General features: G+C 39.4%; 1 protein-coding gene across 4 annotated transcripts; it reads right to left on the bottom strand.

Annotated features, from left to right (window-relative positions):
• Positions 1-1,587: 1,587 nt before the first annotated feature.
• Positions 1,588-22,066, bottom strand: cpeb2 (cytoplasmic polyadenylation element binding protein 2). 4 transcript variants are annotated; one of them, XM_074634533.1, is made up of 11 exons: positions 20,878-22,066; positions 17,926-18,195; positions 12,941-13,031; positions 8,437-8,487; positions 6,208-6,231; positions 4,375-4,548; positions 4,194-4,283; positions 3,978-4,096; positions 3,755-3,869; positions 2,263-2,444; positions 1,604-1,987 (listed from the first exon to the last, which is right to left on the bottom strand). In XM_074634533.1, exons 1-11 carry the CDS (start codon positions 21,712-21,714, stop codon positions 1,760-1,762), a joined length of 2,181 nt encoding a protein of 726 aa, XP_074490634.1. In that variant the 5' UTR covers positions 21,715-22,066; the 3' UTR covers positions 1,604-1,759. The 4 variants fall into 4 exon arrangements, with proteins under 4 accessions (XP_074490637.1, XP_074490634.1, XP_074490635.1 ...); XM_074634534.1 differs by lacking the exon at positions 6,208-6,231; XM_074634535.1 differs by lacking the exon at positions 8,437-8,487.
• Between the last annotated feature and the right edge of the window lie 4,043 nt (positions 22,067-26,109).

The raw sequence follows: 26,109 nt of genomic DNA, 5'->3' as shown, positions 1-26,109 counted from the left end.
AATATTGAAGGGCCAGTGATGGGTAAGTAGTTGACACAAACAAATTAAATTATATGACGTAAAAATAATTTTGTAACAGTATACATCGATACCGAGGAGGAGCACACACCGGGGGGGCGTGGAACACAAAAACCACGACGACACACTTGTACAGTACCAAACGGACGGCTGGGCCGCCGTACTCACACAAAGATTGTCCCTAAATAGTTATTTTAGAGTAATTCAAGGTGGAAATCAAACAGACAAACAACACAAAACAAAGGAGAGTTTCATCTTTAGCACGCCAAGAGGTCATCGTCCTTGTCGTGAAAGCGTGAGCTGAGGAGATGTGGAGATATTTAATCTTTCTTTGCTGCAGCCACACAGCAGCAGCAACGCCTGACTGATTCATTACAAAATATGCAGTTTAGAGATGTTCTAATGATGCTTCTCCCATTTAAAGTGTTTTGTTTGCATTAGTTCTGCCGGGGCGACGCTCTATCAGACTGACCTTTGGACTCATTTAGACGTTTTTAATTCTCCTCTAAACTAAACTAGAGCCTCAGTCTACACTAGAAACAGTCACACAGCACGGGGACGACACAAACCACTGAACACCACTCTGCTTCTCACAACAGGAGCTTTTTTTTGTTTTGTTTTTTGCCATACAAGCCACCATGTCACAAGATGATGGCGTCCACTACAGTAGAACCAATATCACTTCTTGTTAAGTATGTAAACAACAGATAAACATCAACGCATGCAAGTTTAAATATGTTATTTTTTTTATTTATTTAGCTTTGTCTGATTTTTTTTGTTTGTTTGTCCCTTGTAGGCATCTGTAATAGACGGTCATGCTACTTCTTCAATTATGATTTCAGTGGTTTGTTTTTATCAGTGTGTTGTTTTTATCCTGCATGCTATTTGTGCAGCTATAAGCCTATTGTGGTAACATGCACTTTCCACGGCAATGGGGGGCCATTTAGTGGTTGAGTGCATTTAATTTCTGGTTTATAAATATATTACCTACACATCCATTCATATATACGTATATATATATATAGCAGCAAAGCTTCTAAAATAGCTTGTTAAGTATAAATGTTGAATACAGTTAGCAGGAACCAGATTTAGTATTTTGAGGTATCACTCTATGGGTCAGTATGAGCGCAGAAATAACCCTATTTTATTTTAATAAAGTCTCTAACAAGAAGAAAGAGCCCATGGCAACGTTTAAAAAACAATTGTTTTGTGTCAATTTCCTATCTCTTTTGTTTGCTACCTTTGGTTAATGACCTGGGGCAGGCGTCGATGTTTAGAGAATCAAGGTTTTCCCAGAAACAAGTGTGCTCTATACACGCACTGTCGGGGTGGCGGCTATAGCAGCAGACAAACAGACAGACGAGCTGCCCCCATGCAAAAAAACATTCCCATTATCTACTTTTAAATCTCACATACAAAAATAATAATAATAAAAAAACCTACAAAAATCAATCTCTTTTTTAAATCTCCTCTTAGAAAAAGATGAAAGTACCACAAAAGAGTTGTCAGAGCCTGAGATGTGAGGGGGGTTTTGGTGAAAAACTGAGGCTTGTGGTGTTTGGCTGCTACAAAAGATATATAGATATATATATATTATAGTATATACTGTATAGTGTTACGTACTGGATTATACTGATAGCTTAGGAGAGCAGGAGAGGCAGAGCGATGCCCTCTTTTCCTGTTAGCCGGGGGTTTTGCTTCCCTTCCCTCTGACTGTGTCACCGCGGTCGTGGTCGCACCTCTAGTTCCAGCGGAAGTGGATCTGGCGTGGGCGGTCCGCTCCCTCTTTGACCAGCGGCTTGTGAAACTCTCGCCCGGCGCGGGAGTGGATGTTGGCCCAGCAGAACTCGCAGTAGTACTGCAGACAGGTGACGTTGGCGCAGAAGAAGGGAGCGAATTTGCCTCCACAGCGTGCACCCTGACACTCATCACACAGCTGGTCATCCAGGACGTACGGCTTCACCTCCACCTGCAGAAGACACAAATACATACAGGAAAACATATGATGATGTGTTCATGAAAGGCATGAAGGGCTTACAGCAGCAGGGACTGGGGAGGAAGATAATTCAATCAGCACTAATAAGCTTTCGCTCACCATAGCAACAAGCTGCTGCTCGTCACACACACACACACACACACACACACTTGCATTCACAAATTATGTGAATGACACGTCCTAATGGTGACTGAGTCATTCTGAGAAATAGGGGACTTTGTGAACAGTTATTGAAGGGGAGGCTGTACCCGCTTGTCAATGTCTCCGTGCTGCAGCTGGACGAATCTGGCGCTGATGGCAGCGATGTAACTCTGCTGATTGGAGAAGGCCACTCGCCCCGCCCCCTTGGGGTACTTGAGCTCCGGGTCGGTGTCAATGCCGGCGTAGCAGACGCCGCCGTAGAGACGGTCCATGATCATGGCCAGCTCAACTAGACAAAGGGGGAGAAGCTGTCAGACTCTTGTTGTAGAATTTTTATTTTATTTATTTTATTTATTTTATTTATTTTATTTATTTTATTTATTTTATACAAAATATGATAGCCTATTATTTTTTTATATTTATTTATTTATTTAGTTTTATAATCTTGTCTTTTTATTCATTTATTTTGGATTTAATTTTTTATGTATGTTGTCCTTTTTTATTCTATTATCACTATGTACCTTTCTGTTTTTTCTTATCCTTTTTTGTGTACATAATATGTCACTGAATATATCATACAGTATTGTACCACTTGTTAAAAATCACAATAAACAAAGTAAAATAAAAAAAACATTAAAAAGTCAGAATAAACCATGCTTGCATAATACATCTCTCTCTGCCCTGCAAAGTTAGTATTTTTTTTTTTTTTTACAAATACGATCGCCTACTATTTTTAATTTATTTATGTATTTTAAAAATATTTTTTTTATGTTGTCTTTTTATTTATGAATTTTGGATTCCTTGTCCTTTTTTATTTTATTATCACTATGTACCGTTCTGTTTCTTCTTGTCTTTTTTGTGTACATAATATGTCACTGAATATATCATACAGTATTGTACCACTTGTTAAAAATCACAATAAACAAAGTAAAATAAAAAAAACATTAAAAAGTCAAAATTATAATAATACATTTATTTAGAATTAGCCATGTTCGCTTAATACATCTCTCTCTGCCCTCCAAAGTTAGTATTTTTATATGATTTTTATACGATTACCTACTTTTTAAAAATGTCTTTCTTTTAATTTCTTTTTAAATCTTGTCTTTTTTTTATTTGAATATTTTTTTTTCTAATTTACTGTATGTTGTTCTTTTTAAAATTGTATTATCACTATGTGTACTGTTCTGTTTTTTCTTGTTTTTTTGTGTACATAATATGTCACTGAATATATTATACAGTATTGTACCACTTGTTAATAAATAAATAATATAAGAGAAATTAGAAGAATTAGCCTTAATACATCAGTCTCTGCCCTGCAAGTTTTTTATTTTTTATTTATTTTTAATAAATACAATAGCCTACTATTTTTAATTTATTTATGTATTTTTAATTTTTATGTTGTCTTTTTATTAATGAATTTTGGATTCCTTGTCCTTTTTTAAATTTTATCATCACTATGTACCGTTCTATTTTTCTTGTCTTTTTTTTGTGTGCATAATTTCACTGAATATATCATACACTAAGTCTGAATCTAAAGTAATTCCTGAATAGAAAACTGATCTGAAATTGCTCAAAAAGAAAAAGATTGTGTGTACTTACTTGCTCTCAGGGGGCGAGGGACGCCTCCCACAAAGATGGTCTTGCGAGGATCGAGGGGCTGAGATCCGTCCATCACAAAGTCACTGTCGCTCAGGTTCCACGGTCGAATTTGCACCTGGAGTTAAAATCAAATTCAACTTTAAATCCTCTCTCTCTTTATTAAGGAAAAATCCAAATGAAATGATAGCATAGCTGTGTCTGTTCATGGTGCTGCTGGACTCACGGGTTTGTCCTTGATGGTGGGGCTGGAGACACACAGGTAGAGCTTCCCGTCCTCCTCCATGCAGGCTTCAATCAGAGCCTGAACTGAGCTCTCCTCCTGGAACAGCAGGAACGCGTAACCTAGGAAACACACATCCACAGCATCAGCATCAGTGTGTGCACATAGAAATAAAGACTGTGTTGCAGCCATGTTTATTATGGAGGCTTTTGTCAGTACCTTTAGGTGGAAAGTAGGACTTGCTCTCTGCTTTGTGTGGCCAGTCCACCACCAGGTGACCAAAGCGGCGGAAGCTTGAGGTTATTTCATCTGAGGGGGGAAAATGAAACAGCAGACAGGTGAAGAACAGGACAGATACGTGATAGAACAGAAGAAGCGACTGAGGTGTTATCCTCCTCACCTTCGTCTATGTCAGGAGGCAAACCTCCCACAAACACCTTGCGGGAGAAGCGCTCGATGCGCTCCCCGTTCTGGTGGGGGTAACAGTTGGGGGAGCCGTGGACTCCGGGGACGCCCTGGTTGCCGTGGCCGTCGTCGAGGAGATTGTCATCAATGGGGAAGAGGGAGGAGCGGCCTGGTGGAGACAAACAGGCAGTTAAAGCTTCAGTAAATAAACATGTACCTAAAACCTCTCCTTTATCTAATCTGCTGTGACAGCAACACATCCAGAAGAGAGGCAGTCTATAGATTAATGTTTCTGCTTTTTACTGCAGTTTCACGCTGAGTGGTTGTGAGACAAAAGCACCAGCTTAAAGAGAGGATTATGTTCAATTTAGTTTTTACAGGTCTGAGACGGAGACACGCCATCATGTGTGCTCCACTCTGAGCGGCGTGGCGGGTGAAGCAGGTGTGGAACAAAGCTGTTAATAACATCGCAGAGCAGAATGGAGCCCCAAAGTGTTCCAGTATTAAATACATAAATATGTTGAGTTTATTTATTTTATTTAAACAGGAAGTCCCTCGAGATTAAAATCTCTTTTTTGAGGGAGACCTGGCAAAGATAGCACGCCATTACAACGTTACAAAAACTATAAAATAAAGCATATCAAAAACAGACATGGGCAATTAAAAATACAAACGACAACAGATACATATACAAAATAAATTAATATTTCATATATTATAAAATAGTCATATGAATGAATTGTATAAAATATGTAAATGAAACAGAAATATTTTAAGAAATTATTAAATAGTTATAGGAGTTCATTTTTATTAATATTAGAAGTTTTTATATATATATATTTTCTTATTTTATATGCAAAACGCTCTTTACCAAGAGTCTCTTCACATTTATTTCATGTCACTTTTGTCACATTTTTATTCACACAAAACTTGGCTCATATAAATATATTTTACACAATTTACTCATATGAATATTTATTTCATATTGTCTCTTTATTTCTTTAATATTAAAGGACCCATATCGTGCTCATTTCATATTTATATTTGTATTTTGGGTTTCTACTAGAACATGTTTATACGCTCTAATGTTCAAAAAACACTTTATTTTCCTCATACTGTCTGCCTGAACATGCCTGTGTTTACCCTCTGTCTGAAACGCTCCGTTTTAGCGCATTTAAACAGAATTGCGTTGCTAGGCAACAGCTTGAGATCCATGTTTACATCCTGTCAGCTGATTTTATTCACATACGCTGCAACCGGAACTAAACTGGGACACATTTAGTGTAATGTTTACATTTAAAACTGTGTAATGGTCTATAGAGTGTGTATTTGTGACATCACAAAGTTACAGACAGCTTGTTTCAAAAGCACAGTTTCTGAATACGGGATGTGTGTATTTCTCCAATGGATTGAGCGTTTTGATAGTTTCACAGTGTTTATATACGACTTAAACCTTCTGTATAATATAAAAGACATCTCACTTTTTACAATATGGGACCTTTAAACTAGACTTTGGGGTTCCATAGATCGGAGGCACAACTGCCACAGTGCTTCAGATAAAGGGGACCAAACCTGAAACCCTTGACATCATGCATGTCTGGATACGAAAACAAAACAACCATTAAGTGTTTCTGTTATATTTTTTGATAGCAAAGTTTAACGATTGTATAACAACGCTGCAAAAAACAACAAAGATGTGGTCCTGAATTTAGAAGCAGAAAGATAATTTGAATTCTGCCTCCAGACTTGAGGCCTCAGTTTGGTATCCATTCAAGCAGTAAAGCATGCCACAAGAGAATAAGCCACAGACGTGTTGCAGAAAGTTTACCTCGACGTCTCCCATAGCTCCTGGCTGCATGTAGAAAAGTACAAGAGTACAAGTTTCAGCGGTGCACACATTCTCAAAAAGGTATATTTAACCTCTGCAGAGTTATCTCATGACCTCTTTACACAACCATCTATCAATTTAGTCAAATAAGCTGTCGATCATAGAAAGAAATGAACCAAACTGACTTTAAACAGCTGAGCTTACATCCTCCTGAGACCCAGAACAACATTTATACTCTTCCATTTGCTCTGAAATCTCATTTAACTTCTCCTTAGACAACTTTCTTCTTTCTCTACAATGTGCCAGATCTGATTGAAGCCATTTGGAAAACCAACTCCACACATGTTACGTCACTTTGAAGCCCTGGATGTCCTCCGTCAGAGACAACAAGGCTCGTCTCAGCAACACGTTCGGCCTCAGAGACGAGAGACAAAAACTGGACGAAAATGAAGAGCTGATGTCTGCTGGGTCTCAGGAGGAAACGGCGAATACCAGAGACAATAAAAAACACGCTAGCAGTGATTAAAAGACGCTGTCTGACCCAGATCTGTGTCCCGCTGAGAGACACTAGTATAAAACAAGATCTTATTTTTGACACCAGCGTGACGTGTGTCCACATGAGAGGCTGCAGGGCTGCAATTACTCTAATTAGTGGCACTGAAAATGTACATGTTAATGAAAGGGTGTAACAAAGTCCTGTTTGTGGTGCATTCAAAGTCGTCAGATGAGTTCGTATCACAATGGGAATGCTCCTCATCATGTGAGCGCCATCACAAAGCTTTAGGACTGTAAACCAGAGGGAATCGGGAGGTTTGAAAATGCTTCACTGAAGGTTAAGAAACGTAAAATACAACGGTGTTTATAGAGCCCACAGTGGCACTACAGACACATGTACAGTATGTAAATATACTGTATAGATTTGTGAAAAGAACATAAAAAACAGATGAAGAAATAGATATTCTCTTCTCTACACCAGACCCGCCACAAGTCACCTCTATAGTACACTGGCTCCCAACCTTTTGTGTGTGACAAGTGACATATTCTAACCCAAATAGTGAAGTGAAGTTTGTGTAAAATCAGGAGGCGACTCCTCTGGTTGTATAGAAGTCAATGAGAAAATGAGCCTACTTCTCACTTGATTTATTACCTCAGTAAACATTGTAAACATGAGTTTATGGTCTCAATCGCTAGTTTCAAGTCTTCTTCAGTACAGCATGATGTTCATTTAGTAAATTATGGTCCCATTTAGAGTCAGGTAAACCATAAAGCAGGGGATGCTTTAGGGCGGGGCTACCTTGTGATTGACAGGTCGCTACCACGGCGTTGTCCGGTCTGGGAGTTGTCCTTGTTTTCGTCTTAGAACTTTAACTCTCACAGTGTGTTTTCACTTCATGAAAGTAAAAATTATAACATTTTTGGTCGCCTAAAAATGTCTTATTCAGCGTTTGGTTGTACTTAGCTCCACCCTCTTGTGTCACTTCTGGTTGCAAAAATACAAGATGACAACGGCCAACACGCCGAACTCGAGGCTTCAAACCCGTAGTCCACAAACCAATGGGTGACGTCACGGTGACTACGTCCACTTCTTATATACATTCTATGTGTAAAACGAGCGATTTGGATGAATTCTGAGTGTTTATATCTCAAATAATAATAACAATTTACCTTGTTTTCTTCACAGAAATGAATGAAATGTTGAGATATACTGTAGATCAACTGTATGTATATAAAAAAAAGTTGTCTTTATAGCCCTTAAAATCAAGAAGGCCTCGTGAACCCCCAGCAAAGATTTGGCGAGGGACCCCCCCAGGTTGGGAACCAGTGACCTAGACCAGTGGGACCCTATTATATCACTGAGAGTCTGGTGAGAGCGTCTAATGAGGTAACAGTGGAAGCATCATGAGAGGTGGAGACACAAGGTACGTTTCCATCCACTTTTTTTCATGCACATTTTCAATTTGTGCATGAAAACATCTGGATTGAAACGCAGGAAATTAGAAAACAGCTCAGAATATTACGCTTGGCTGAGCTGGAAAAGTTGGCGTATCGATAAAAGCCAAAAAGTGCGACTCAGCGAATGACTCATGATGAACATAAGGCGTGTGATTTAAACTGAAGCTGCTGCATTAATTCGCTTATATTCTTTTGGCAGTTTTCTGAAAATGGGATGATAATTTGCTCCACATGTGGATGTAAAGCTGCAGGGAGACGGTGCTCAGAGATAATTACCATTGAGCATGAGGAGGCCGTCGGCCCCGGGGTTAGGGCATCCCACACGGCCTGACATGAGAAACACACAGAAACAGGGATGAGACACTGAGCAGATGGAGAGGACAGGGCGAGGCCACGCACACACACACACACACACACACAGTATATAACCACAGATCCTCCCTGTGAATGTGTAACAGCCTTCTCACATGTCTACAGCGAGGACGACTGTCAGCAGAAGGAACAAAACTCTCCTCATCCTCACAGACACCTTGAGTTCTTATTACCAGAACACAGAATGAAACACTTCCTTTGTCTTCATCAACAGTTAGATAAGAGTCTTTAGACAAAACGGATCATTTCCTTTTCAGTTTTAAAGGAACAGTGTGTCGCATTTAAAGGGATCTATTGGCAGAAATTGAATATAATATCAATAACTATATTTTCTTTAGTGTATAATCACCTGATAATAAGAATTGTTGTGTTTTCGTTACCTTAGAATGAGCCGTTTATATTTACATAGGGAGCGGGTCCTCTACCCCTCTTGCGTTACTTTTGGACGGACCGGGGACGGCGTGTCAATATACGCTCCGTTACATGCATAGTAATGCAAAATAAACTTCAGTTTTCACAGGAAGTTAGGTTTAGGTAACACAACCACTTAGTATAGGGTTAGGAAACAGTCGTGGTTGACGTTAACATCACTGACTAGTGACTCACAGAGATAACGATACTAACGACTCATGTGACTCATATGACTGACGTGACAAAATAAGACAACGTCACTTTTGGTTTTACACGGGACACGAACAGCGGTCTCCTGGTTGAAAGTCTTGAAGCACCACTAAGTCATCTTCTAAAATGCAAATATTAAATTTCCCCAAACAAAATCAAATCAAAAAATTGTTGGTCGGACAAAACAATTATGGTGGACATTTTCCACTTTTCCCTGACATTTTATAGACCAAAAGATTAGATATAAAAAAGTATTTGTTATGTTAATCAGTAATTAAAATAATCATTAGTTGCATCCCTAATTTCAATCATATTTATGTTAGATTGTAATTTTTTTGTTCGTCTATTTGTGTTTGTGATCCCTTTATGATCTCTGATGTTTGTTCTTCATAAGTCATTTTTAACACATCTGTATGTCCTTCCTGCAGATAAGCGACTTTTTTTTCATTTATATACAAATGTTAAAGGGACTGTTTGTAACTTTTTAAGCGTATAAATGTACCGGGTCGGGACACATGCGCGCTCGCATATGCATGCTCGCGTGTGGCCGCTGCCTCTGCTCCGCTGCCTGCTTGCCTCCACCTCGACCTCCACCTAGACGTGAACGCGCGCTCACTCCACACTGCAGAAGAGTTAGTTTAGCTCTGAGAATATCTAGTGAATATAGAATATAGTACAGTGGACGTTTGTGCAGAAATAAATGCTGCCGCTACGTTATTGTCTCGTTACCGACCGGGTGCCGGTGTCTCCACTGTTCACTCCGTCTGCGGGCGGAGAGAGCAGGGAGACACGCTGCGGAGCCCCGCTGCGCTGGGGCAGGAAAAGCCAACACTATATCAGCATTGATTCATGGAGAGACCTTCATCTGGTCAGCTAACATTACTGCCAAGCAGAGTGATATTGTGGTTTTAGCTGACGTGTGTCGCCTCACTGTTTGGAGCGATGCTCGTTCATGTCTATTTAGAGCGAGCACAAGCGCCAGCCCGACGCTGACTTTCGTTGACTTAACGGCCACAGGTGTCGCTGTTAACAAGCATTTCTGAAAGTTACAAATAGTCCCTTTAAATTTAGATTTTTTATGTGATTACAGCATGTTTTAGATTATTTGGATGGCATAAGATTTAGTTTGTGGAAAAATTAGACAATAGCAGGTGAAATGGTCGAGACTGTGTGTATTTAGCCGTTCATTCTGACAATCAGGACATGGGTATGTGCTGCTGCCGGTGGCACCAAAATCAGAAATGATCAAATTCTACATCGTAGCTTTAAATGTTAAATAGCACCAGAAAGTGCTGTTAAAAACAGAAAACAATAATTATTTCAAATATGAACTTGCAGCACGATATTTTCTGGTTCATGAGGTCAGAAAACTGTACACTGTTGTGTCAGCCATGTCAGTGCTATAAAAGGCAGAGCCTCCCTCCCTCCCTCCCGTCTCCTCTCTTGGCTGTCATACACAGTGTGTGAAAGTGTGATCACATCTAAAATTAGTCCAGATCCTCGTCGTCTCTGCTGTGCACACTGGTCCATGTCCTCTCCATCTGCTCCGGCAGAGAAAACAAGAAACTCACCCGAGAAACAAGGGCACGGGTTGAGTCCTGATATTAACGAGGTCTTAAAGGGTGACTTCAGTTTTTCAACCTGGAATCTATTTTCCCATTTTTTCGTGTCTAATGGGGACAACACTTTCTGAAACTGCTCCAGTATTGAGGGAGAGCTCTGTAAGCGGCAGCCGCTAAATGACCTGTGAGGGCAAGTGAGCAGCATCAATGTAACATTAGGTCCACATAAAGGGCTTGTTTTTGCCACTGACAGGCTCAGATTGTTATTATAAGTGTCTGACAACATCATAGAAAGGACCCTACAGAGAAATAAAACCTTTTTCTGACCTTTCTCTTGATCCGGTCTGTTTGTTATTGTGTCCAAGTCCCGCTCAAGGCAAAATCTGAATATCCGTATACTCTGTCTCAGATAAATACGAATTCAAAGGCCTCGTCCACATTGTGGAAATCATCTAAATAATCAGCCATGTCATTGAAAATCTTTTAGATAACGCTAAGCTACGCTTTCTGTTCTCCAACACAACAAACTCTTATTTCCACCATGGATGTATTCCACTATTCCACCGCTGTCATCCGGCAACACGTCACCTCACCAGATTTCAGAAGGAGACTTCTCTTTGAGCGAGATTCTTTCCATAATATCAGAAGCTTAGAATAACAAAACAACAAAACAACAAGCACTTTAAGAGCGTTTTCACGAGCCAACATCTTAATCAACCCCTGATGTGGTTCCACTTCTTCTGACATGTTTGCTTTGACCTCTGGGCCGAAGAGAACACACAGAATATCATAAATGAAGTCCATAAAAATAGTGACTGTGAGCGGTACATGTCCACCAGGTCCGGCGAGGACAATAGGGGACGCGTTGCTCCACTCAAGTGATGCACCCGATTGGTCCCTGGTTTTCAAACAGGAAACAACACGGCGGCCTGCTCGTAAACTTTCTGTTATTCCGTCTAAACAATCCACCAAAATCTACTTCTGGAAACATTTTAAGAGAGAAATAGGCGGTGATGTCACTGCTGAGTTTGGTTTCATTTTAGAACTAGATTGCCCAGTTTCACAGCTTGGTCCAAGTTTCATGAGCCGGACGCGCCACGCTGGACGGGGCTCATTTACATAAAGGACTGTTCCCCGCCTTTTCATTTTGAAAGAGCAACGGCCAATGAGGAAACTCCAACACTCGGCCGATCAATCCTGTACCTCCACCCTCTGCGGTCCAGCCAAAGAACTTCAAAAGCATTTTTCAAAAGTCTGCGACTCCCTGCATAGAAGTGGAAGAGTGGCGGCTCTCGAGACGGCGTACACACCCTCGCCAAATTTATTTTCCGCTTTAATGCGAACCAGATTTAATAAAACTCTAACCAAAAGAATCAATTCTCTGCATCGGACTAGCCAAACGGACTATTGCTTGTGAAAACGCCCTTACTGGATCAGTAAATGACAGTGACAGCTTGTCCCGACAGCACCGTATCGCAGCCCGTGAGCAGCTGCCGTCTACAGCGCTCTCCCTCAATACTGGACCAATCTCACAAATGTTGTCGCTATGAGTCAGTTAGACACAAGAACATGGGAAAACAGGTCCAGGTTGAAAAATACCCTTTAATGGAGACTACAAATAACCAAACCTGCTCAAGGATTTTGGTGCTTTTCCACATATACCAACAAATAACAGCTGTATGCATGGTGAGGTTTCACCAACGTTGTTATTCTGGGTCATGTTTTAAAAGTGAAAGTGTAGCTGTCCTGTGAGGCCGTCTCTAGGAGAGGAGGGTTATTTGACACTGCTCCTCTGATGTCCAGCAGCTGAGGCCAGTGTCACACTACCGTACAGTCTCTGCTTACAGCACTTCAAAAGAAACCTCCTTAGTTTATAAATGATAAGTCGTGTGATATTGCACATGTCTGAAATCATCTAGAGATATACACGGCAGAATAAAAAGTGCGGTCACCTCCCTCCTCCACTCCTCCGCCCTCAGCTCTGTGTGCTGCTCAGGTTAAGTAGCAACAGGATCAGAGCTGGAAGGTCATGTACTGTAAATGTGCAGCTGGTGGGAGAAGTATTAAGCTCTCAGCGGGGAGAAAATAAGCTGCGGTGTGGAAAAACAACACAGCTCTGGGAGCAGTGGGCCCGTCACTTCCCGGCACCGATGCCAGGCGTCCTCACCGAACACGATCACCCCCCCACCCCCACCAAACGTAGATAAAAAAAGGGGAAATCTCACCTTTCATGGGATCCTGCTCGGCTCGCATGATGTCGATCAGAGAGCTCTCCAGAGAGTGCATGTTCAGACTGTCGTACATTCTGGTGCGGTCCTGAAACACACAGGTGTCATATAGTTTTACATCACCAGAGCTGACAAAACAAACGTGTCCTCACGCTTCTAACACACTTTTGTGATTTGGCTTATGAATAATAATAAAGCCTCTGGAGTAGTGTGGGTATTGGGCTTAACGTGGAAGAGATTTCAGAGAATCAGTAGCTCACGCTTGGATTAACATTCTTTCCGTATTTATTCACTTCAGGGGTCTGAAGGTATATTTGTGAGCGGCCTATAGGAGGACGGAGTACCCGGGACCTCTGGACTCGTTCCCAGAGACTGACAGACGGACAGACGGAGAGAGAGAATGGAAACCAAAACCAGGAGTGGCATTTAGCTGCAGAGCTGAGATGGAGGTTATGAGCTCATCAACGGGCCACTGAGACACTTCTATGACGCGCTCCGATGGTAATATTCTGGTGACTAGTCTGTCCTACCTAACACACCCAACATAGTGCAGAGTAAAGGTCAGTTCATACTCTGATAGTGACACATTGTAGGTTGCCTAATATGCTTTCGCTTGCTTTCCCATGTGTTAGTTTAGTAGTGACAGCAGAGAATGAAGAGTTGTATTAGATGGCATTGCAGAGAATTGAATTAGAATTGATTGATCCTAAAAGGGTTGCCAGACTTTTCTTGTAGTCAATGAGTCATTTTCAAGACAAGTCATGGTTTCCAGAAGAACATAAATTAGCGCTCCACTGATTTAGGACTCCTCAAACATTGTCGGACTCACGATGGACAGTTTGAATTAAAAGGATCAAAATCGATGCAGCACAGCCAGAACCAGAGTCAGAGATATACTCTTTTTTTATTCCACGCATTCTTCTTCTTCGTCAAAACCTGTCGCCTACATTACCCATGTGGTGTGTTTTTACCAGGGGTGTAGTGCTATTTGTTTAAGTACCGAAGCGCACAATGACTACAAACTACTCCGCTCTTGAATGTAACTGTTTTTAACATTGTTCTATCGTTGTCTGGCTGGTTGTTTGGAATATTTACATACATTAAAAACTAAAAATGAAAGGATTTTTTGCTGCATTTTCATCTTTACTAGTTAACAGCCATCTAAAGACCAATAAAACATTATTTAATTCACTGTGCTGCTCAAAGGCTACCGGCAACTCTTAGGTGGAATGTTTTCTTGCATGTTCCTCAATGCATGAGTTGTTCCTCAATGCATGAGTTGTTCCTCAATGCATGAGTTGTTACTCAATGCATGAGTTGTTCCTCAATGCATGAGTTGTTCCTCAATGCATGAGTTGTTCCTCAATGCATGAGTTGTTACTCAATGCATGAGTTGTTCCTCAATGCATGAGTTGTTCCTCAATGCATGAGTTGTTACTCAATGCATGAGTTGATGCTGTGAATCAACCAACACGGTTTAAATGTCAATATGACATCTTTGACCATTTCATTTGTTTTTATTGGCTCTCTTGCATGACAAACGCTTTAGTGGTGATTAGATCTTCAAACGTTAAATGAATGGATATGAATTTCAACCGGATTATGAAAACTGTGAATATTCTATGGTTGTTGATAGTAGCGGTTAATGTAGCCTCGAGCCGCTGGCCTCGAGCAGAGATGAGCAGCGAGCTACAGACGTCTGGTTAACTCACTTCTTTCTAACTCCACACCTTCAGATTTCTTTCAGACTTGTAGTCCGACACTGACTTAAGTAACATCATTAGAGGCAATTTATCAGACTGGAGCCACAAGACGCTTTATACAACGTTTCCCACATATTCAGTAGGACTCTTCCTAGAACATCTGTAAACGGACTCTGATGTGTAAAATCGGAGGAGTTTCCACTTTGGATGGATGGATGGACTTTGGAACTGGATGTGTCCACAAAAAAACTTCACTCCTTTGCCATTATGGATCGGGAGGAGATTGTAAGACACGTAGGAGCTATTTATTCATTGATAGTATTTAGTTGTTGTTTTACTAATACTAAGTAGTATTGTTTGATTGATTATTCCAGATGTTTGCTTTATTTAGATTAGATTTTTCAATAGTATATTTTGTGTAATTAGTGTTTTGTTTTGTTTGTGAATTGGGCACCTGCAGTTATATATGTAGGTAGGCAGGTATAGGACCAGCATGCACCTGGGTGGGTCTATGGAGAGGCAGCTACAGTATAGCTGTGGTTTCTTTGTTCATTCATTTGCTTGTTTTAGGAGAAATAAATCATAAGAAACACAAACTTTGCATGGACAACGGACTCTTTAGCCTGCGTGTACCACATACCCATGGTGTGTCCCTTTGATTTAAGTTTGATCTAGATTTTTCTAACAACACTGTAAAGGTTAACCCACGGCTGTGGGAATCATGGTGTTGGATGGATATTCTCTTTAACTTTAAGAATCTAGTGTTTCAGGGTGATGATACGCATTAGCGGTACAAAACGGCTGTATAATTTAAGAAATGGTCTACTTCTGAGCGACGTCTAAAACATGACACAGCTGATGTGTCACCGACTGCCAAACATTAAACAGAGAGGAAGGAAGGGAGGAAGGAAAAGTCCTGGAATCTGAAAAATTCCAGGACTGTTTATGGAAATGAACAATCCACGGAGTCAGGCCTGTTTCCTGGAATAGGAAGCGTTGCACTTCTTGGCACTGATATCATTAATAACTTGAGCTCATAGCAACAGGAATACCGTTTGGTGACAGCATTATTTAGGTGACATCATTATTCTAGTCAGAGTGAGTCAGAGAAATTAATATCTTTTCTGTTAGCGGCCATTAAAATGTGCCATCATTCTAAGAATTAATGTATGAATTCAACATATTCGGACACATTACATTTAATTTATTAACCACGTTTGCAGTTTCATGGCTTTTATTAAATGTCTCCTTAATAAAAAAACATTATAACTCTGTGATAGTCTCTTTTTATGAAGAAATACAGTGTTCAGCACATTAGGAGACATTATTATTTCCTGAATCCCCAGGAGTTTATTTTATTATGGCCCTTGGTCTTGGAATAATCTGCCTCATCTCTCCAGACAGTTTTAAACAAAAGTCAACAGAAGTTTTAACCACAAACTGTTCTGAGAACAATGTGCAACAGCTTAGTCATGTCTCGATGCCTTTTTGTCTCGATGTATTACACACAATCTGTGTCTATTCAACCTCTTCTGTTGATGCCTTGACGTGCGTGGAGTCATTTAAACAAAGATTCAGAGACTCCTGTCGGTAAGAGTCAACGCTGAAATCGTCGGACAAATTCAAGGAATGGCAAAAGACTCTTTCTTTTATGACTAGAGCTGCAATTATTCATTAATTAATTAGTGTCAACTATTGAATTAATCAGCAAATATTTTGTTAATCGATTAATTGGTTTGAGTAATTTTCTAAGAAAAAAGTCAAAATTCTCTGATTCCAGCTTCTTAAATGTGAATATTTTCTGGTTTCTTTCCTCCTCTATGGCAGTAAACTGAATATCTTTGAGTTGTGGACAAAACAAGACATTTGAGGACGTCATCTTGAACTTTAGGAAACACTGATCCACATTTTTTTTACCTTTTTCTGACATTTTACAGACCAAACTAATCAATTAATCAAGAAAATAATCTGCGATGAAAATAATGATTAGCTGCAGCCCTAGGGGTGTCGCGATACACCCGTATTGACAACAACTGTGATATTTAAAAATGAAATATTGATATAATACACATATGATAATATGGTATAAATAATCCAGCATCTCTTAAATCATTTTATATATACAGTTATGGTTACACCTCCCTACACTCGTATTTTGAGTGTAATTCATTTGACAAAACGCACAATAAACAAAGTTAAAGATGAATTTGACTGATATGATTTTGATCACATGTTCTATAGATATCACGATAATATCGTTATCATGAGTTCTTTTCATGAAATCTGATATCGGTACAGCCCTAATGCAGCGCTACATTCAACACAATGATTAAATGTACATAATTCATAAGCATTCATTTAAATTGTTCATATTTTATATGTCTGTCTACTTTTGTTTTGATTTTTGTTTTTTACTGTGTTGTATCTTGATTTGAGTTTTTTTACAGATGCATCTTGTTTTTTGCACTATATATCCCCTTTGCTGCTGTACACTGAACATTACCCCACTGTGGGACTAATAAAGGAATATCTTATCTTATTTTATCTTAATAAACCATAAAGAGCCACTAAGAGGATGTCAGCCCTCAGGTGGAATTTAAAATCACTAAAGAAAACACAGAGCGGTAGTACTTTTTAGTCCAAGAATAATCATATTTTGAAAGCTAATGGAGATTTTGCTATTGGCAGTGTAGCAGAAAACAAAAAGAATCAGTGAGATATGATAAAACATAACCAAATGGAGACCATCTAGATCCTATTGGAGCCTTAACAAAAGAAATGAAGAGCCGCTAATTATAGTTAGATTATCCAGCAGCATGTGATGACCACTGATAGACCTCTCTCTAGCAATTTCCTAGAAAACACTCAACATATAACATGGAATAAAATTAACTCATGTTTTCTTTAGCTGTGCATAGAAATAGCAAAAGCAGTCTTGGTACCTGAAATAGATCTATCACCTACAACATGTTAAATGAATTCAGCCCAGCCCCCACGATGTTACACCTTTAGTTAAACCTGCAGAGCACGTCAGCTGCAGCTCCTCCCATCTGATTGAAATGCTAATTTACATCTACACACTGAAGAATCCTTTTCCTTCAGTTTCTCTACTGAATAAAAGAATCATAATTCCCTTTTTAGTGTCTGTTTCATCCAGATTGACTGGGTATGCCTCTGTTTCTAGTTCGTTCTCACCTTCAGAGCGACTCATTCTCACACTGTAATGCAGAAACAAAACAAACAAACACTTATCCCACCAACGCAACCCCAAACACGTACCTGCAGGGGCAACAAGGTGTTGCTGTTGCCGTCTGTGCGGAACATGTTCTCCTCTAACCAGGACTTAGGCCCCAGTGATCCAGCAGAGCGTGGGAACTTGGGAGGAGCGATGATGTTGCTGGAGAAGGGCTTCTTCAGGGGCGAGACGTGACTGACGGAGCCGGGTACGCCCATGCCGTTCCCTCTGCGGTGGTCCCGGCCCCAGGACATCCCACCGGAGCCCCAGCCATTACCCTGGTGGCTGCCCCACGGAGACTGCTTCACCATGGGCTGCACACAGAGAGAGAGAGAGAGAGAGAGAGAGAGAGAGAGAGAGAGAGAGAGAGAGGACGGAGGGGGTTAAAATCTGCATCTTTGTGTACATTATTTCATGCTTTCCTTTCTTTTCTCCCTGTCAGCTACAGCTTGATCTGCCCCTGTGACGGGTGGTAGATAAGAAGATTTAGGGCTTTAAGACTATAATACCAAGTATCCCGTGTGCTGCGACACCGCCTGTGTAACTCTCTCTCTCTCTCTCTCTCTCTCTCTACCTGGACCTTGTGTCCACTCTTAAGCTGCATATCACACACTGAATCACATCATGCTTATAAGCTGGCGTGCTTTTCACCAGAAAATCCTGTGCACAGAGGACAATCAACTTCCTGTTTCTCACACAATCTCAAATCCTTTTTCTCTTTGTATCAACAGCTCTGGGATGTCAGATAGCGCCGTGCTTTGCTTGAAGAATAGTTTTTATTATCTAAAAAAATTCTGGATAATACAAGTGCTGTTAACCCTGACGGACATATTCTACTCTTGTACAAAAGAGCCATTGAAATTTTCTTTATTAATAAACAACAAAATAATAAAAAATCTAAAAATAAGTATATTTCTGCTTCCTGCTACATTTCATTAAATGTTCCTTTTAATGTCTCAAGCCTTTGGATATTTACAAAGCTCTCATAATCAAAGCAAGGGGTTAAAGGTCAGAGAAACAGCAACACACACTCACACGCATACTGTGCAAATCACATGAGAAACCTGAGGCTGAAGGCGACTAACACACAGCCCCAAGACTCCTACAGCATAATCTGAACCTTCATGTGAGCCTCTGCTGCTGCTCTGTCCTCAGGGTCCCCTGACTGTCTACAAACACACACACACACACACACACAGTATATATATACACACATTATCATGCTTTTTATTGTTTCCTTAAGAAAAGTGTCAACAACGACCTAAACCATAACAAATAAAGTAATATGAACATATAATAACAGATAGTAACTGTAAACTACAATACTACAAAGTATTCAAAAACAAAAACAAGGGAGGAGAATCTCTCTTATCTCTTTAAAACAAAAAGAGATAAAACAATTAAAAATGAATAAGAAATATATATTTTTTAATAAAAACATTATAATAAATAAGAATTATAGTATTATTAATAATAAAAACAATTGTATTATTAATAATAATATTGATTTCAAAAACAGATAAAACAAATAAAAATGAATAAGAAATATAAAAAGGAAAAATATTATAAATAATAATAATTTCAAAAATAAATAAAACAAATAAAAAATTAAAATAAAAAATATAACAAAAAATAAAATATTATAAATAATAATAATAATTTAAAGAACATAAAACATAAAAAAATTAAAATAAATAAAAAATATAATATTATTAGTAATACAAATAACTGTATTAACAATAATAATAATAATAATAATAATAATTTCAAAAATAAATTAAATGAATAAAAATGAATAAGAAATATAAAAATATTATAACAAATGAAAATAAAAAAAAATAAAAAATTAATTCACACACCAGATTCCCAGCAACTACTTTTATCCACACACACACACACACACACACACACACACACACACACACACACACACACACCTCTAAGATCCTAGATGCCTCCATTTCACCCAAACAGGCTAAACATCCATTGAGGACACCAAACCCTGCGAGCCTTTGTGTTCCCACTGACTGGACCACAAGACAGGGATGGTCCAGAGCCATGTGACTGCATCCCACTGCCAGCTACCACAGAGAACAATCAGCTAGATTCACTGATGCTCCCTGTTGGTCCTCTGTTGACCTCCCCCCCTCACTTTGCCTCCAGAGTATAGTGCCTTCAGCCCTCACACAGGACAAATGCATTATAATAATAATAATATAATGATCCTCCAAAGACTACGGCTGCATCATATGCTTTTATCTCTGCAGAGTCACAAGATGCTCTCTGACCTGAGGTCATCCTAGTGGTAACCATCACTGCAACCTGCATCAACTTCTATCGGTCCACAATAGAAAGCATCTTAACTGGATGCATACTGGTCTGGTTTGGCAACATTACATCATATGACCACAAACTCCTGATGGGGACAGTGAAAACAGCATCTAAAAGGATTGGATCACCGTTACCACAGTTACAGGACATTTACACCACTCGCTGCAGGAAGAAAGCTCTTTGTATCATGCAGGACACAAGTCATCCAGCATGTATAGTCTGTTCTCTTATCTCCCTTCAGGGAAGCTCCTACAGAGCATCAGAGCTCAGACCTCTCGCCTCAGAGACAGTTTTTACCCTCAGGCGGTCAGACTGCTGGACAGTAGCACTAAATGAATGCAGAGCTGTGGATTGTTTTATGGATGTTTTAGGTTGTTTTATAATTTGTATTCTCAGGTATTGTCTGATTTATTGTAGTATTTATCAACTGTACTATTTATAGATTTTAAGGGCTGAGAGAGAGCATCAGGGTAAAATGCATTTCATAGCATTTCACTGTACACTGTACTTTTAAATGCATATGACAAATAAACTTGAAACTTGAAATTATGACATAACATCTTGATTCTAATAGGTTGCAAAGGATGTGTAGGCCTAATGCTGGTGATCAAAGGTGAACACTAGGATAGCTGTTTTATATCCTGTGATGCCTTAGAGCAGCTCACCTGATGTTGGTTGTAGTTGTTCCTCTGCTGCAGGTAGGCTCCCTGCTGGAGCTGCATCTGAGGACTGACCGGGGACCTGCGGCTCTGCTGCTGCTGCTGAGGGACGTTGAAAGAACCGCTGAAGCTCTGCACGTTAATCCCGGAGCACGGATTAACCGACACCGGAGAGAAGCTCTGGAAGAAGGCCGCCGGGTTGATGGAGGAGGAGGAGGAGAGACCCGGGTAGAAGCTGCTGTCAGAGTCCTGCTGGGGCATCTGGTGGAGGTTGATGGAGCTGGGTGCAGGAGGAGGTGGAGAGGAGCTGGTCTGGACGGACCACGGGGTGCCGAACCCAGACCCAGGTACCGAAGGAGAGGCGCTCTGCAGCTCCTGGGTCGGGAGGTTCTGGAAGGCGGTGTTGAGACCACCGGACAGCATGGTACCGGTACCGGTACCGGTTCCGCTGCCGTTACTGATGTGGTGCACGATGGGGGAGTCCATTTGGATGTTGTTCTGGTTCACAGAAGCAGCCGGTTCCTCTGGTTCTGGAGAGCCGCTCCAATGGAGCTCTGCAGCGGTGCGTAATGCGCGTAATGCTGCACGGTGCGTCGGAACCGGCAGGTGACCGAACTCAGCCTGCTGACTGGACTGCTGCTGCTGAAGGTCACAGACAGACTGCGGAGGACAGAACTGATCTGGTATCTGCTGATGATGATGATCCGGTGTGAATGCGCTCAGAGGACCGTCGGTTCGGTGGATGGATTTCCCGGTTCTGGTGTCGGTTCTGCAGGTACCGTCCTGTTCCTCGGTCGACGGGAGTATGTGCGTGGTTGTCACCCCCACAGGCTCATCATGCATGTTCTGCTGATGCGCAGCAGCTGACAGGAACAGCAGGGGCCGGTGCTGAAGGGCGAAAACCACCGGGAGGAACCAGAACCAGAACCGGCGCAGTATCCGACAGCCGGCTACAACTGGGCTTTTAAACGAGTCCAATGCATGAACAATATGTTTCAACCAGCTCTTCTAAAGAGAGAGGAGAGAGGAGGAGGTCTGGCCTGCAGATATTCTGGATCCTTCTGGTCCTTCTGGTCCTTGTCTCGGTTCCACTCGGTTGATATGATGACGGGTATTAAGACCAGGCCTTCAGTGTATCCTTGCCGAGCCTGTGCGGTCCATTCCGGTCCCCCCTCCTCCGGTTACCGGCTGGTCTGGTCTGCTGCTGCAGAGGATTAAAGATCCTCGTCTCTCCATCTACGTCACCAGCGCGTCATCACGCCTCCTCGGTGAGTCCGCCTCCAGAGCGAGCACCGAGCTGCAGAGAGACCGCATTGTTTACGTCATTTTCTCTTTCATTATTCATAAAGTGCAGTAGGCCTACACACCCGAACCGGGCCCGAACCGGCACCGGGAGGTGGACTACAGTTGGACCAGAAACACTGAGGGTCTGATTACAACCAGATATGATGTTAATATTCCTCTTCATCACTATTGTATTGACCTTATGTGCAGAGTATTAGGCTACATTTATTTTATTATATTATATTATATTATATTATATTATATTATATTATATTATATTTTATTATATTATATTTTATTTTATTATATTATATTATATTATATTATATTATATTTTATTATATTTTATTTTATTTTATTTTATTTTATTTTATTTTATTTTATTTTTTTTAATTTAATTTTATTTTAATTTTATTATATTTAATTTAATTTTAATTGTATTTACTTTTATTATATTTTATTATATTTATTTAATTTTTATTTATTTAATTTTATTATATTATATTTTATTTTATTTTGTTTTTTTTATTATATTATATTTTATTTTATTATATTTTATTTTATTTTATTTTATTTTATTTTAATTTTATTATATTTAATTTAATTTTAATTGTATTTACTTTTATTATATTTTATTATATTTATTTTATTTTTATTTATTTTATTTTATTATATTATATTATATTTTATTATATTTTATTTTATTTTATTTTATTATATTTTATTTTATTTTTATTTTATTATATTTAATTTAATTTTAATTGTATTTACTTTTATTATATTTTATTATATTTATTTAATTTTTATTTTATTATATTATATTTTATTTAATTTTGTTTTTTTTATTATATTTTATTTTATTATATTATATTATATTTTATTTTTTTATTTTTTTTTATTTATTTTTTTTATTGTCATATTGTTCTTTTTTTCTTTATTGCACAATCAAAAAGGCACATGTCATATTCCAAATAATACAGTTAATTATAATAAAACATCCGAGCTATTGATAACAATAACAAACTGAGGGTCTGATTACAGCCAAACATGGCATTAATATTCCTGTTCATCACTATTATATTGACCGTATGTGCAGATTGTTAGGCTACATTTATTTAATTTGTTTTTATTATTTTATTTTCAATTTTTTCAATTTTTTTTTTTTTTATTTAAATTTAAATTTAAATTTAAATTATTATTATTATTATTTATTTATTTTTATTATTATTTTTTTTTTTTATTCTATAACTTAATCATGACCAGTTTGTTTGGGCTTGTGCTCATCATCAGTATTCAGTCCACGACCCATCGTGCGTGCGTGCGTCTGCAACAACGTCACTTTACGCACCGACGCCAACAGCTAAATATAGTTTTCTATGTCAGCGCGTGTCAGGGGAGATGAATCTTCCACCAGATGATCTGACTCACAAATGACCCCCCACCTGCACCACCTGCACCACCAGCACCTGCACCACCAGCACCTGCACCACCAGCAGCAGCAGCACCAGCAGCACCACACTGTTAAGAATTTCCCAGTAAAATAACAGTAAAGAACTGGCAGCAGCAGGGTTGCCTTTATGTTACTGTAAAATTAACATTATTATACTGTCGCTGAAATTTACAGCTCTGTACTGTTAATGAAAAATACAGATTTTTTTTATTAATTTCACAGTATTTTACAGTTAATTTACTGTTTAAAGATACATTATAAAGCTGTTTTTCACCTTTCTTTTACATTATCTTACTGATTTGTTTTAATGCACTATTTAGGTTGTAGAAGTTGTGTCTGTAGAAGTTCTACTGTTCTAATGGAGAACAAAGATGGTTCTGTAGAGGTTCTACTGTTCTAATGGAGAACCGTTAAAACCTGCACTGTTAAGAATTTCCCAGTAAAATAACAGTAAAGAACTGGCAGCAGGGTTGCCTTTATGTTACTGTAAAATTAACATTATTATACTGTTGCTGAAATTTACAGCTTTGTACTGTTAATGAAAAATACTGTTTAAACTGTTTTTTTGTGTTTTTTTTGTATTAATTTCACAGTATTTTACAGTTAATTTACTGTTTAAAGATACATTATATAGCTGTTTTTCCACCTTTCTTTTACATAATCCTACTGATTTGTTTTACTGCACTATTTATTTTTTACATACATTTTAATAAACATTATTTTGTGCCTAGATGAATAGACTTAGCAGGTTACAGACATAGGAATAGTCACACTAAATACAATTAAAGGCACTTGTTAGGGAAAAGGCTATAATAGACTTGTTGCACTTTTTTCCCAAAGTGTGTGTCTATAGCTGGCTACAAGCACAGAATGCAAACCAGAACAACATGTGAGTGAAGAACAATAAAGCTAATTCACTGATTTTACAATCATGTACGATGTGCAAGCCTCACATGAGCAACAAATACTGCATGAAACTGTTACTGATGATACTTTAAACAGTTGATCAGCAGTAAAATGTTATTTTTTAAGAATGCATTATATATGCAATTAAACAGGTTTTCTTTTGTATTAACAGTAAAGCACTGTTTTTAGCAATAACAGGTTAATACTGTTGAAATCCTGCTGTAAATTAACAGCAATTGTTTACAGTGCAGCAGCACCACCAGCACAAGCAACACCAGCAGCAGCAGCACTATATGGCTGCTGGCACATTGACAGAGTGAGTGTGGTTGTGCGTCCTGACTGTGCTCATTTGGTGTTTAAAGGCTGAAGAGGGAAACAACAGAGAGGTTTTATTTAGTCAAACTCTTCCCTCAGCAGATGACTAGCAGATGACTTTCACTCTAAACTACAGAACCAGTATCAGCTGTGGGGGATGCAGATGCTAATGAGTAACTCTTCAGTTTCACTTTCTTGTTTTGGACAAATAGCTGCAGTTACATTTTATTGTGTTGCTTCCTTTGGTGTGAACAGAAGGGATTATTAGTTGTATAACATAAACAGAGAAGGGTCATTTCAGTTTCTCATGATTGGAGCTGAATGAATCATTTCTTTCTCTCTGTGTAAATGTGTGTGTGAATGTGCTTTCTAATGAGGAGGACAGATACCAGAGTAGCACAGCAATGTGCATGATCAACTCACCATCTGGTCGCTGCTAATAATGAGGGCTTATCTGAGCACTAACTACACACGGCTCTTCCGCCCTGCATTGTCACCTATACAATACTTTTATTTCAATCAAAAGATCACAAAAAGCCTCAGATAAAACTCTGGGATTATTTTTTAGACTAAAGTGACAGCTGGGAGTCACAGGAAGTGTTTGGAGCATTTCCTCTCAAACGTTTTAACAATGTGAACTTTACATTCCCGAACATGAACCTCATCGATGCCAGGATTCGACTTGATGTCTTGATTTTCTTCTCCCTCTTCACACAGCACCTTGAGCTGTTTTGGGAAGTAAGAGGACACCCCCGCTCCCTCTCCCCTCCAGACATTCCCCATCGTAAGGTCCCAGATGGGACAGTCCCACCAGCGAGGGGGCAGGTGTGGCCGGCCACGGATGGTGCTGCCGAGCACACCAGTGATTAGCCCGGCCCCAGTAAGTGCTGGAGGGAGTTAAATGGGGCAGGCTGCCAGCTGCTGGTGTCTGATGATGATGATGATGGGCTGGGGGAGGGGGTCAGCCGGGGTGGAGGAGGAGGGGGTGACGTTAAGGGGTCCATTCTCTGACTCCCAGCTGCCCCCGCCACATACAGACAGACTGTCACACATAACTTGAGCATAGTTCTGCACATTCATAGATTTAATGTCTGTGCATTCACACTGGAGCATAAACAAGAATATCACTGCATCCAGTTCTATTTCACCTTCAGAACACATGACATGATTTTGATCCTTACTTAAATAAAGCCTCACGTATTTGGCAAAATCCAAAGCGAAGCATTAACAAACAATCATTGACTTGGAAGGAATGGGTGGAGAAGGCGATTCTTACATTAGGA

This window comes from Sebastes fasciatus, chromosome 5, assembly GCF_043250625.1.
Source record: "Sebastes fasciatus isolate fSebFas1 chromosome 5, fSebFas1.pri, whole genome shotgun sequence".
NCBI lineage: Eukaryota > Metazoa > Chordata > Actinopteri > Perciformes > Sebastidae > Sebastes > Sebastes fasciatus.
The sequence above is the reverse complement of the archived record's forward strand: the minus strand, read 5'-3'. Positions and strand labels throughout refer to the sequence as shown.